At 34.9% G+C, this 13,540-nt stretch overlaps 1 protein-coding gene across 1 annotated transcript in view; it reads right to left on the reverse strand.

Moving 5' to 3' along the window:
• LOC128858184 (lachesin) overlaps positions 1-13,540 on the reverse strand; it is a 123,755-nt gene that overhangs the window by 32,525 nt on the left and 77,690 nt on the right. Inside the window, exons 5-6 of the mRNA XM_054094237.1 lie at positions 6,772-6,863; positions 6,473-6,601 (exon numbers count right to left, since the gene is read on the reverse strand). Of these exons, the coding sequence (XP_053950212.1) occupies positions 6,473-6,601; positions 6,772-6,863 (221 nt within the window). The remainder of the gene's footprint in view (positions 1-6,472; positions 6,602-6,771; positions 6,864-13,540) is intronic.

The raw sequence follows: 13,540 nt of genomic DNA on the forward strand, positions 1-13,540 counted from the left end.
GGCAATCCGAGAAGAGAATTGCCTTAAATTACATGTGCTAGTAAGGCAGTGCGGCCAAATGAGTTATAGCCATACTCGCTAGCGGCGAATCTTACTCAATAACTTTGTTGTTTCTTTCACATGCACATTTTTCGCCAAGTCAATCGAGCATAGAGATAGGGAGCGGGGAAATGGCGAATAAAAGAGGCTTATAATTTTATAGTCCACACCACGATGGAGAGAATAAGGATGTGGCGTTCAAGAATGATGGAAACAAGTTTGCGTCCATCAAAGAGTGCGTGACGTCGCATTAACTGAGTTGCCAACCATTTGCTCCTCGCAATAAATTTAGTGGTTTTTTATACACAAAATGCAACAATTTTAAGTTTTTTTACTTTAAAGCTACCAAAAAATATATGTTAACTCTTAGAAGATTTTAGTGTTTATGAAAATTTGTTGGTTCTTATAAAATTTTATATTTTGAGAGTGAAAATTTAATTTTTTGTTCCTTTTTAGCTTATGTTATATTAGAATATTAAATCTTCTTCTCTCCACTCTTCTTAACATTGAAAACCTTTTTACATATTTTACAAAGCGTTTGAATGTACTGAGTGACAATTAAAACCAAAGAGGTGTAATCAATTCTTCCGGTCCTCAATCCTTAGTGGGACATAGGGCATCAAGAGATCTATTCATAACAAAAATAAGCAAAAAATACCAGAAAATACTGAAGAAACCATAAGGTTATTTTTACAAAAGGAGTACCTTGCTACGTACCCTGAAATATAGCAAAATAGTCGTTCTCTTAACAAAAGAGTTTCTCAAAAGACTCATAAATTAAATTGTACATAACTATTACACATTAATCAAAAAAACAAAACGCACATTTTAAAGACAATTTGTCACACATACAAAGTTCTTTAAGTAACTCAATACAAATTTGGTATTTTATTTTCTTTAAATGGGCATTTTAGTGCATTGTTATATCCAAAACTAGGCAACACTGAGGTAGCGAGAGAGGTTTGACTGCTGAAAGGAGAAGAACACCAACAATAACCGCAATGCGACAGATGTTGAAAAAAGTAAAGCTAAATAAAACTGAGTGAATTATTGAACTAATTTTTAAAAAATGTATATTTTACAAAATTATAAACATTGTCAAATATAATTTTTTTACTTTGCTTTTTACTTATCATTTGGTCACATTGTCCGCGAGTGCGGGAATTGTTGTGTGAAATTTTTTTGCCTTATTTAGATTTTTTTCAAGTTTGTTGTTTTTTCTTCTCGTTTAAGCAGCTAAGTCTCTCTCTCACAACTGCAGCCTATTTTTGGATAAAAAATCACTAAAACGCCAACTTCAAGCAAAGAAAATACCAAATTTTTATTGAATTACTTAAAGAACTTTGTATGCGTGACAAATTGTCTTCACTGCATGCGTTTTTTTTTTCTTCTAATAAATGTGGTATGGCTATGTACAGCCTGCAAAAACAGAGTTTTAAAAATCCATTCTTGTATTTAAAACTTATTTTAAGGGATTTTCTTTAAAAAAGGTCGGAAACACTTTTTTGCTATATTTGAGGCTATGCCACAAGGTAAGGTACTCCTTTTTCAAGAATGTTGTTATGCTCTCTTAAGTATTATCTGCTATATTGTTGTTGTTTGTTTTTGGTAGGAATACATTTATATTGTTTTGACCCGTATTCAGTAAATTCAAAAGCTTTGTATAATTAATAAAGAGGTTTTAAATGTTAAGAAGAGTTGAAAAAAGGAGATCCAATACTCTGGCATAACTTCAAAAGGTGCAAAAAATGAGATTTGCACTTTAAAAACATCAAATTTTATAAGAATCGACAAATTTTCAATAGCATTGATACCTTTTCAGCATGACCTTTAAAAGCAAGAGCGGATGTTTTTAGCCTTTGTTTTTTAATTCTGTTTTTTGCTTACAGGAGTATTCACCTGTAGAACTTTCGGATATAGCTCAATAGGAAAGAGGAGTTCAGGTTGCACAGACTACATGACTCCATACTTTAATTGGGAGAGAAGGTTTTGTACTACAATTGAAGAGGAGGGATGGCTCAGAGGCATGAAGCCTGGCCATAGGACTTTTCACATCTACACAGATGGCTCTAAAACTTTAGAAAGAGTGGGAGCGGGCATTTACAGCCTATCAAGCTGCCAGACCAGAGCAGTATTTTCCAAACAGAAGTTTTTGCTGTGGGGAAAGACGCTAACCTCCGCAAAAAGAAGAAAGAACTCAATAATTAACATATACGTGGACAGTCAAGCAGCAATAAAAGCAAAGAGCTCATATTGTAGGAAGTAAAAAAATGCACAACGGAGCAGGGAGGCCATAGAAAGGCTAGCCGCAAAAAGTAGGCTGCATATCTATTGGATACCTGGTCACAAAAGCATTATGGGGAACGAAATAGTAGATGAGATGGGAAAAAGTGCTGTTAGACTACCATTTGAACAAGAGAACTAAAACTGCTAAATACAATATATAACGAAATAGACGACTTCATGAAAAAGCGAGTGGAAGCTAGGTGGACTATTCTGACCACATGCAAAACAGCAAAAGTTATGTGTACAACTAACGACAAAAAACTTACTCAATTCGTGCTTACGCTCTCGCGAAAGGATTGCAGAACTATCATAGGTATGTTAACAGGTCATAAACTATTGGCAGCACACGCGTACAAGATAGGGATTGCTAACACGGATAAATGCAGGAAATACAGAGAGGATGTTGAGGAAACTTTAGAACACCTTCTGTGCGTTTGTCCGGCATTATTAAAAAGCGTTTAAAATGCCTGGGAGCCACACTGTTTGAGGATCTGGGGGATATCTCAAAAGCGGTTCTACTTTTTGTATTCATAGAGGACGGTCTCCATCTGGTATCGCTAGGGTACAAAAGGTCTTAATGCCAACCAGGCTAATCTAACCTAACCTTTAACTTACAATTTTGGCAGCTATCAATTAAGTTAGTAGTCTGGTCAAATACTCATTTTTTATAGATATTTTCTAGTATGTTATTATTGACATCAAATAATACAAAAAAAAAATTTTTTTTACAATTTTTTTTTGCAGTAGTGTGGCACCAAAGTAAGCGCCTTAAAAAAATGATAGGTGACTTATCAATAGGATTTTGCCTCTTCAGTAAATCTGAAACGAAAACGTTAAAGTGATTGTTATTCTGTAGGCTTGTCATTCTGTCAGGTGCTACTTTCGTTTCTTTTCAGCCCTAACTTTTCACACTACAGCTTTTCCCAGATTTAAACCCGAAAAACATACCTTTTTTTCAAAAGTCCGCCATTTCGTTATTTTTCAAAAAAAAATCATACCGAAGAAAGATTACGGGTGTGTAGTTTTGTGGCAGCTTCAATTTTGGTGCAATAAACTGTAACTTCGGAGTTTGATCCCCTCGCGTTGGTTTTTAATATTTTTTTGTTGACGATATTATGCATTTTATTCCATTTAAGGCCGTCGCCTCATTTAAAATGGTGTGTTTTGTGTGTTTCTTTAAAGCGTGGGTATTTTATTTTCTAATCCATTGTTAAAAAATACAAATTATTTTTTGGCCATACGAGGTTCGTTCAAAAGATCGTAGTTCATACGATAATGAAATTCATACTGAACAAAAAATTTTTGTTTTTTATTTCAGACAACCTGCTAGCCGCGGAATCCGTGTCGCCAGCGACATACCTGTTATTCAAGACCATTTTTTGAAAGCTGGCAACTTTTTGATTGTATGGCAAAAAAAAAATTTATTTTTTAATAGTGGATCAAAAAATTAATACTGAAAACATTTTTTTTGGTTACTATTTTACACGCTTTCAAATAAATTCCCAGAAAACACCATTTCAAATGAGGCGAGGGCCTTAACGGATGACGACATTTTTTTATATGGAGAAAATATACAAATCAACAAGGAAAATACTTTAATTTGCACTTTATTGTACCGAAATTCAAAGGGTTATAAACCGGTATACTAGAGCTCCAGATACTCCGATATGGAGCAGTACGAATAGCTCAATATTCGCTTGTAATTTGTTCATTGCGGAATTGATCAAATGTCTGTTCGAAATTTTCGTGCTTTTGAACAATTTGATCAGCTAAAAACGGTAAATTTTATTTATTAGCATTTCTTTCGTTTTCTAACAAAGTAAAAAAAAGCTGACAAAAAAGTTGAAATACTCAAAAGTATTGCTAGAATTACTCGAAAATGGTCGATATACATACTCGAAAATTTTCTAGTGCTGAGCAGAAGAGTGCAAGTACTTTTTGCTCATTTGCTCGGACTGTTCGAAAACATGCGAAAAAATCTTGAACTCGAATGCGAACATACTCGAAATTTTCTTGAAGATTCTGATTAAAAAGAAAAGTTTAAAGTTTTAATGAAAGTTTGTTGAATATTTTTTAAATTTTACACAAAGTTTCCGTTCAAAGTTTAGTGCAAAATTACGAATTTAAGAATTAAAGTATTTTTTGTTTTCCAAAGTTCTGCTGCCGTTGTGGTTGTTGATATTGTTGTGACATACATATCCCATACAATTACAGGGAATGCTGCAGGTTTGAAATTTCTTGGTTATGGATATAAATCCATGTCGTTACAATAACGTAGAACCGACTGCCGTTTGAGCGCCGTTGTTGTGGTATTTTGGTGGAGATATCCCCATCCGCGGAGCTGCTAAAAAGAGAACTTAAAAGTTCGTGCTGGTCCAGGGGCTTCAGGTCTAGTTGCTCTGTATTTAAAATCAACATTAGACAGGAAGTTGAATTTGAGTTTTATTGCCGATGCATTTACTTCAGCTAAACCAAGAAAAGCTCACTGAAGATCCGAAATAAATTTTTGAATTTGATTTTGTAGTTTTTTTTTGACTGATTAATGAGGTAATGCTATCTCTTCTGCGCATATTGCTATATATTTTATATTGATGAAATTTAGGAACGTCTGCATGACTAAAAAAATAAGATTCTACAATATTATTTATTAAATTGAACTGCACAATAGTGGAAAATAAAGGAGTTATTTCTTTAAACGAAATTTTTTTTTATAAATAAACAATAATAAAGATGCTATGAGATGCATTCTATTTGCCCCTTAGAAGAGCTGGATGGAAATGTGGGAAGAATTCACAGAAGGCTTATGAAAAATATTAGAAACATTTCTATATGGAGGGAGTCCACATATTTTTATACACAGGCGTGTATTTTCTCTTACTGATGCTACTTAGGCTCCTTGATTGCCCTTTATTAGCTTCGCATACATAAAACCCAAATAATCCAGCTAAATTAAACTGCCTCAGAAATGCATTCAGACAGATGTAATGCCAAAAACCAGTTGAACAATAGTTCCTTAAACAAATAACAAATAACAGAAAACAAGGACCCTGAGCTAAGTGAAGCACGTCGTGTAGCCACATTTGCTCCACATGTCATCTTTATAGCTGCAGTGATTCGTGTTTCGGCCAAAGCCGACAAACTATGCTAGCGCCACGTTGTAAAGAAGAATATTCGTATTGCTGTTGCACGCCACTTGATTGAGTGAACTGTTAGTGGATGCAGTTGAGCGCACTGAATACAGCACGTGCTGGCGACGTTTTGACAAAAAACTTAAGCCAACGGCCAACAGAAAATCAACAGTAAAAAATTACCGAATAAAGAAAGGAGTAAAAATGACAGTATGTAATAAGGAAGTGGGAAATGAGACTTCAGGAATAAAGGAGGAGATACATAAAAGAGGACTGTACTGGATGTTTGCAAAATTTACGCCTTTCTATTTGACAAAGTGTTAGTGAAGTTTAAATGCGGGATAACACGTTTGAAGGCATATAAAAAAAACAAGAAACGAAAAATAACAACAAAAGAAATAACATGAAAAACAATGGGAACTTACCTAGTAGGATAGAAAGTGTGGAGAGAGAAATTCATGAGGTAACGAGTAAAAGGATATGCTGCAGGTTAAGCTCACCGGCACTTTTCGTGAACAATAATAGACATTGTGGTGGTCAGTTGGTTGCTGTACGGTACATAAGTTAAGCTGCAGGCAGACCTTTGTATCACACATTTGACTGCTTGCTACTAAAAGGCCGCTTGGCAAAGTGAGCCACTTGTGCGCAACGAGCTGCAGCTGAGTGATAAGTTGCCAAATTGAAAAAAAAATTACACAATGATGGGTGGTTAGTGCGGTAAAGTAGCTGGCAGGACTACTTTTTGAAGTCAATGAGTAACACGATAAGGTAAAAGACAGTGTAGAGGCAACATGAGCATGCGGTAATTAATGAGCAGCTACGCCGACAACCGACCATCTGCTCTTTCATTTTAGGAAAACTGTGTTGTTGTGATGTATGTATATGATGGTAACTATCATATATACCTATGTCATATAATATATATAATTTATATGTGTATATGTATGTATATGTATGTTTATATGTATATGTATATATATATATATACATACATATATATATATATATTCAGTACTTACAATGTATGCTGAGCGAGATGCGCTTGGAGACCGACGGCGGCACACCGTTTGATGCAATGCAGAGGTACGAGCCCATTTCGTTGCGTGAAATTTTCGTCAGCTTTAACACTTCACCACGAAATGAGGACACTATGTAAAAGATAGAATGCAGGAAGAAACAAAATCGGTATTTAGAAAAAAGTAAATAAATTACTTGTTTCAAATTTACAATAAGCGAAATGTCTGTCACAGTGAGTGTTATTCTAATTTAGTTTCAATTATAATAATTTTCAAGGAAGAATTAGTTAATATTTACTTACCCATAGACTTTGTACCAATACTGTCTTTGAGCACGATTTCATTGCCGTCTTCTCGGCGCCAGGTCACGATCGGTTCGGGATAGCCACGAGCGCTGAGGAAATAGGAAAATAATTTGAAAAAAATATCCTATTATAAATTTATTCTTTATTCTTTTGATAAGCAGTTTAGGTGGTGAAGTAGATGCCCGTAAATATATATAGAAATACTTTTTATTTATTCCCTTATTTATGTCTAATTTGTACAATCGGCATTTGAGACTTAAGTAATAAATAAACAATGAATAAATATTAGCCAACAACTTATTATATTTTTAATTGTAGTACAGTTTAGCAGTATGAACTTTATGGCGACATAGGCATAGTGGGGCGGATAAAGATGCAGCTGCTCTGCCGGCTACGTCATGTTGTCCGAATGGATCCAATCACTCTAGCTCTAAAATCGCTTAAGTGATTAACGCACCAATCAAAAAGAATATCTACAGATTTGGTATTAGACAAATCTAAATCTAAAAATTTTTAGAAAAAGTTAAATTCAAATAATGTAATATAGCACCACAGACCGTTAAGACCAACATGTAAAACTTCAAAATCACGAAAATATCTACATGGAACATAAATAAATATTGGTCGAAGAAGAAAAAGTTAATCAATCATGTCGGAAAACAGATCAAAAATGAAAGACATTGACAAGAGAGTTCTCCTCGCAATAAACTAATTAATCTTCACTGTGATCCATAGGACGGAATCGGGCCAGAAAAGTTAATAGAACGTAGAGCAAAGGGAGGAAAGATCTGCTGGACTTTTTTCAATCGTTTTATGTGGACTTCATATAGATCCTTCATATAAAAGCTGCTCACTCAAGGGTAAAATGTACAAAAGTAGAATACAAAATTGTATAAGTACAATATAAAGAGAAGAAAAAATGAGAAGAGTGGCGTCTAACAAATACAATTAGTAATAATTAGAGAACGACCGTACATTGATTTTTAAAGCCAAACCGTACTTCAGCTAATTTCAACCGAAGCCAAACCAAAACTGAATCTAACAGATTAAAGGGTCACAGTAAAAAATAAACAAATATTTTTTTAAAAATCCAGTACTCTTATTAATAAAAAGGCGAAAAGGTAAAAACCATCTGCAGCACTGAACAAGACCCAAAGTGGAACCGAAATCGAACTGAAATTGCGTGGCCGAATCGGAAGTTTAATTTTTCTGTAGTAATAATGTAATTGAAATGCTCGTATATGAATAATGTGGGCTTATTTTGATGGATACATGGGCAGGCTTTATAATAAACCAACGGAATTCCTCTTAAGGGTTTAAATATTTTCAAGATTACCCATACCGTATGATGACAAACCACAAACAATTTTCTACTCAATACTAATCGACTAACAACTTTTAAAAATTATGCTATTGAATTTTGCTTAATGTTTTTAAAAATATTTACTGTCTAAGCTCCTTAAATTTATTAGCTATTTTTGCCGCTTTGCCCAACAAACAGATGTCACTAGCAGGAATTTTAGATCTCTTTGGGCGCTTATACAAAGAAACAGAAACAAAAAAATAAATGTGATGGCAAAAATATGCCAGCAAGGCTGTGATGTCTGTTCTTCTCACCAGAGGTGCTGTCTTTGTTTAAAGAACCCATAATGTATGCAGGCAACACTTTTGATGATGATATTACTTGCAGGCAAACGTCTAGCGAACAAAAGCCGGCAGTTGCACAAATGAAAACAATGGTGATGCCTGAACAGCAGCCAACTCGGTTAGGTCCATTTGCTCAGTGTCAGTGACTGGCTTAGACTTTCAAAGCATGTTTGCATACTTTTGGGCGGATAAACACAAGTGTGAAACTAGCAAGCAGCTAGTAAGCGAAAACAGGCAAATAGAAAAATGCAAGAGTGTTGAAAAGTTTTTGCGCAAACTTTCCCACAGCAGCCGAAGAAAGAAGTGTAGAGCAGTGCAGTGCATTAATTAATTCATTTGTCGGTCGGAAATTATTTAGTATTCCATTTAAGTTCAAGGTCTGGCAGATTTGACTGGGTTATGATAAAAAGCATACAAACAAAAAAAAACAAACAATAAAAAAATTGTTTGATAGTATTTTGGTACGCATACAACATATTTTAAATCAAATAGTTTGTTGCAAGTTAAACACTAAACGTAATTCACTTGACTCTTCACTAAAGCTCTACAATGCATTACCCTGCGCTTCAATGCGTACTTGCACATTTGTATGTGTGTGTGCATGAACGTGCGTCCAGTCAATAAATCACTAATAAAGTAAGTGCTTTGGAATCCCGTTACTGCTGTACTTTGCCATCCATATACCCCTATTCCTTCCTCTTCACTCGAAGAATGAATGGCCGAACCTTCGCCATGCCGCAGTATACATTCCATTCATTATTGTGGAAAATGTGGTAGAAATTTTGCTACTTTGTGGTACATTTAGTGTCCGTATGCTTGGGTCAGTGCCAATGGAGGGCAAGCGAGTGTGGCAAATGAAACCAGCGAAATGGCAAAGTTCTGCCCACTAAATCAAGAAGAATGAAGTGTCGCTTAATTTGTTGACATTATTACATACTTAATGGTGGACACACACGCCTCTAACGATGGGGCAGCAAGATTTTGTTGAGTTATTTGTTGTGGTTTTATTACTACTGTGAGTGAAGTGGTTTTTTTGTTTGCAAAAAATTTCTACAAATGACTTTGAGCCAGTTTGATGAGCTGAGAGTGGAAACTATAACTATTTCGAGTGCGTATGTACGTATGTATGATAGCCGTAAGATGATAGTGAGATAAAAAAATTTATAGAACTAAAACAAACAAAGTCTAATGTTGCATAGATGGATTCAACATTCACCGCACAACTGCAACTGTTAACAAACAGCCATATGAGGCAATTAATTGAGAGAAGGCCTTGCGCATAAAAGCCTATTTTCACAATGAACTGAACTGAAGTTAAGAGCTCTTTTAAGTTTCTGAAAAATTTATGTGCAATATATTCTTATATAGGCTGTAACTCAGCCGATTTTTAACTGCAGTTTAGGTTTAACTGCGGTTACACATCTCATTTGAAATCAAGGCAAATTCATGCAAGGTGCACTAGAGCGGCTGATTTCTACATTTTTCTTGTGATTTGGTATTTGAAGTGCCTAATTTTACATTTTAATAGAAATTTAGTAGCAAAGTACAGTCAAAAAAAAGTAAAATCTATGAAACAAACCCAGCGACCATCTCAGCACTAAAAGGAAACATCTTTCGCGAGGTTAATGGCATCCCGACATCACTTTTCTAGAGAGTGGCACAAAGTACGAAGGCCAGATTCTATGAGTGTATCCGGTTAACATTTAGAGGGAATAATTAAAAAAAAAAATTAGCTCAGCACATGTTTTCTTTGTAATAGTTATTGAATTAAACTTTTATTATTAGCAATTCTTTTTTAATTAAGCTTCTAACTCGTAATTCTGTCACCGGATACTCTGTATATGTAAATGCTTTTGTTGCTCTAGTGCCATCAACTTGTATAGAGTCGTCTTGTTTAAAACCAATAAATGCCCAAATGTTTATTAAAATTCACGTCCAATGTAAAGTTAACTCAATTGGCCTAAGGAAACTATTATGCTACCAGCAGTTGGCAGCAATACGACGGTCGTTTGAAAAATCCGTGCAAAGTAATCGAGGTGTCGGGATTATGTTTAGTTAGTAGCATTTCTAGGGAGCACACACAAGTTTCAGCCAGATCGGCCTATTTCTTTGTGTAAGAATTCGTTTGAATAGAGGAAGTCGAGTGATTTTAATTTTCCATCACGAAAACGCAGCAATTCACGTCTAAGCAGTTGTGGTGGCAACTATTAGTTCCCGAATTTGTAGAAACGGCTGGTAGGAAAAATATTTTATTCAAACGAGGAGGTGATTGCAGAAACAAATGGTTATTTTTCGGACTTGGACAAATCCTATTATTCGGAAGATATCAAAAAACTAGAACAACGTTAGACGAAGTACTCGTATTTAAGCCTAAAAGGAGAATATCACTACAAATTATAAAACAAAGTCGTTTTTTCTGTCCTTATGTCCCCGTATACGCTTAAATCTTTAAAACTACGCAACGGATTTTGATGCGGTTTTTTTTTTAAGATAGATTGATTGAAGAGGAAGGTTTATATCTATATAATGTGAAGAAATATGTAAAGGCGGCGTGGCAATCAGTCAAAATGTGGCAAAAAAACATAATTTTTTTGTTTTCACGGCCATAAATCATAAACGAATCAACCAATTAAAATGAAACTTTCTTGAAGTTTCACTTTGAAATATTTACTTTCGTTCTGCATAAAAAAAAATAATTGATTTATTTGTTATTTAACCAAAATTGTTTAAACAAAAGCAGCTCTTTTTCCAAAAAAAATGTTTGTGTGTTTGTTCGCTGTCAACCGAATGAAGCAACAGGCGTTAAGCGATAATCTCACCACACCTCATTAATGTTGAATTACATCGTATGGTGACGTATGTATGTATGTATTTACGAATCGCTCGCATTATTTCATTTCGGACGTATGTACATATGTATGTATGTATATACTGAATTCCATGTAATTATGTATATGTACATACAATTTTACAGCGAAATAAACCGCTATTTTCACGTTCTATATTAGTAAATCTCACATAATTAAAATACAGTTTTTGAATAGTTTTTATTGATTCGGAACGCGTTAAGTTTGCTATCGATTCCATACAATAACATTTTTTGTCATTTACATTTTACGACAACTAATAGCTTATTTTCGAAGTGATTTCAACAAATAGGTACAGCATTAATCCTTATCCAATTAAATACCTTAAATACATTGTTGTTTTAATATAGATCTATGTATATGGCTCTTTACAGCATATAATTAAAAATAATATTTTTCAAGATATTACATCAGTAATTAGTAATTGAAGTCTACCGGAAAAATTGCGTTAGCTGTTGCGTCATCCGGCATTGCCGCTACTCTTTTGAAAGGAGGCCGAACCGCACACTCTACAATCAAGCTCCCACTCAAAATCGCCACCGATGATGATAACAGCGTCTGTAGTGTTTCTAGACAGAGCAATACAGGAAAATTGATGCGTGACTGCTCATTAATAGCCTGGGACGAAGCTACCATGTCAAATAAAACGTCTGTGGAAGCACTGGATAGGACAATGCGCGATTTGCGCAACAAAAATGCACCTATGGGTGGATGTACAATTCTGTTCTCAGGAGATTTCCGTCAAATCCTACCAGTTGTGACTCGAGGAACACGTGCTGACGAAATAAATGCTTCGCTAAAAAGATCCCACCTTTGGTCGCATGTCAAAAAATTAGAGCTTAAAACTAATATGAGGGTTTCGTCATCTTAAGCTAAAAGTTGGTAATGGAGAATTAACACAAAGTGAGGGACGGATTAACCTAGAAAACCTTTGTATTTTGATAGACAACATCCAAGAGTTAGTCAACAATGTCTATTCTGAGATTGATAGCATAAGTTATAAGACAATATCTTGGTTTAAAGAAAGAGCTATTCTGTCACCAACTAACGAACAAGTAGATAAAGTAAATAACTTGATTATTTCAAAGATTTTCCATTTTGTGAGGAGGGAGTCCAGACGGTTTCAAAGAATTTAGAAATTCTGTAGGAAATTGAACAGCTTCTTCCAAATCGAGAACAGTATCGACCGAGTAGTATATTTTCGTCGGCGCATCAATCTTTGAAATATATATATATATATATAATTGGCGCGTATACCCTTTTTGGGTGTTTGACCGAGCTCCTCCTCCTATTTGAGGTGTGCGTCTTGATGTTGTTCCACAAAATGGAGGGACCTAAAGTTTCAAGCCGACTCCGAACGGCAGATATTTTTTACGAGGAGCTTTTTCATAGCAGAAATACGCTCCGAGGTTTGCCATTGCCTGCCGTGGGGCGACCGCTATTAGAAAAAAACTTTTTCTTAATTTTGGTGTTTCACCGGGATTCGAACCTACGTTCTCTCTGAATTCCGAATGGCCGCTATGTCGCATAATAAAAGGGTTTACCCCAAACAATTAAGTGGTTTTTATTTTTGCACCGACTTTTCAAACGACCCTCAACCCAGCGCTGGAACTATTCAAATACATAAAAGATGCTCAACTAATTAATGATGGGGTTTTTCGCAATACGTTTCTATGGTTTTTCAACATTTTCAAAGGGCGAATGGCAATATTTTTGTGATGTCGACATATAATGGGGTTTGTTTATTTAGTTATAATCTTTTTTTAAAAGCGAGTAAGTTCTAGGACCTATTTTATATATGTAGAAGTCTTAATGCTATGAGCGTGAAAACAAAATGAGGCAGTGGGGCCAAAGAGCCCTTAAGAATAAGTTCGACAACAAAATATGACATAAGCCAACGAGACGCCGTAGAAATGAATGTAATCGGTGTTATACCTCCGAAACGTAAAGATAATTGAAAATAAAGTGCTTTATAAAAGTAAAATGAGTTCACCCGAACACATCGCCAAACAAATATTGGAAATTTCAAGAAAAATGCATGCGCTTTTTATCACGAAAGCTATTTTTTATCAGCAAATCTCAGGTGATCGATTTTATATAAATGATGCTTACAAATATGGTTTCAATGTGAAATTAAAATCCAAGCACAAATCTGAAGTAAAAGTAATGCTCTTCATTGCAATATCTCAGAAAGAAATTTCGTACATTTCTTTCAAGTGCCCCTGGCAGAGGCTAAATTTTCGTGCCGTCCT

The sequence above is a fragment of the Anastrepha ludens genome, chromosome 3 (assembly GCF_028408465.1).
Source record: "Anastrepha ludens isolate Willacy chromosome 3, idAnaLude1.1, whole genome shotgun sequence".
In the NCBI taxonomy this organism is placed as follows: Eukaryota; Metazoa; Arthropoda; class Insecta; order Diptera; family Tephritidae; genus Anastrepha; species Anastrepha ludens.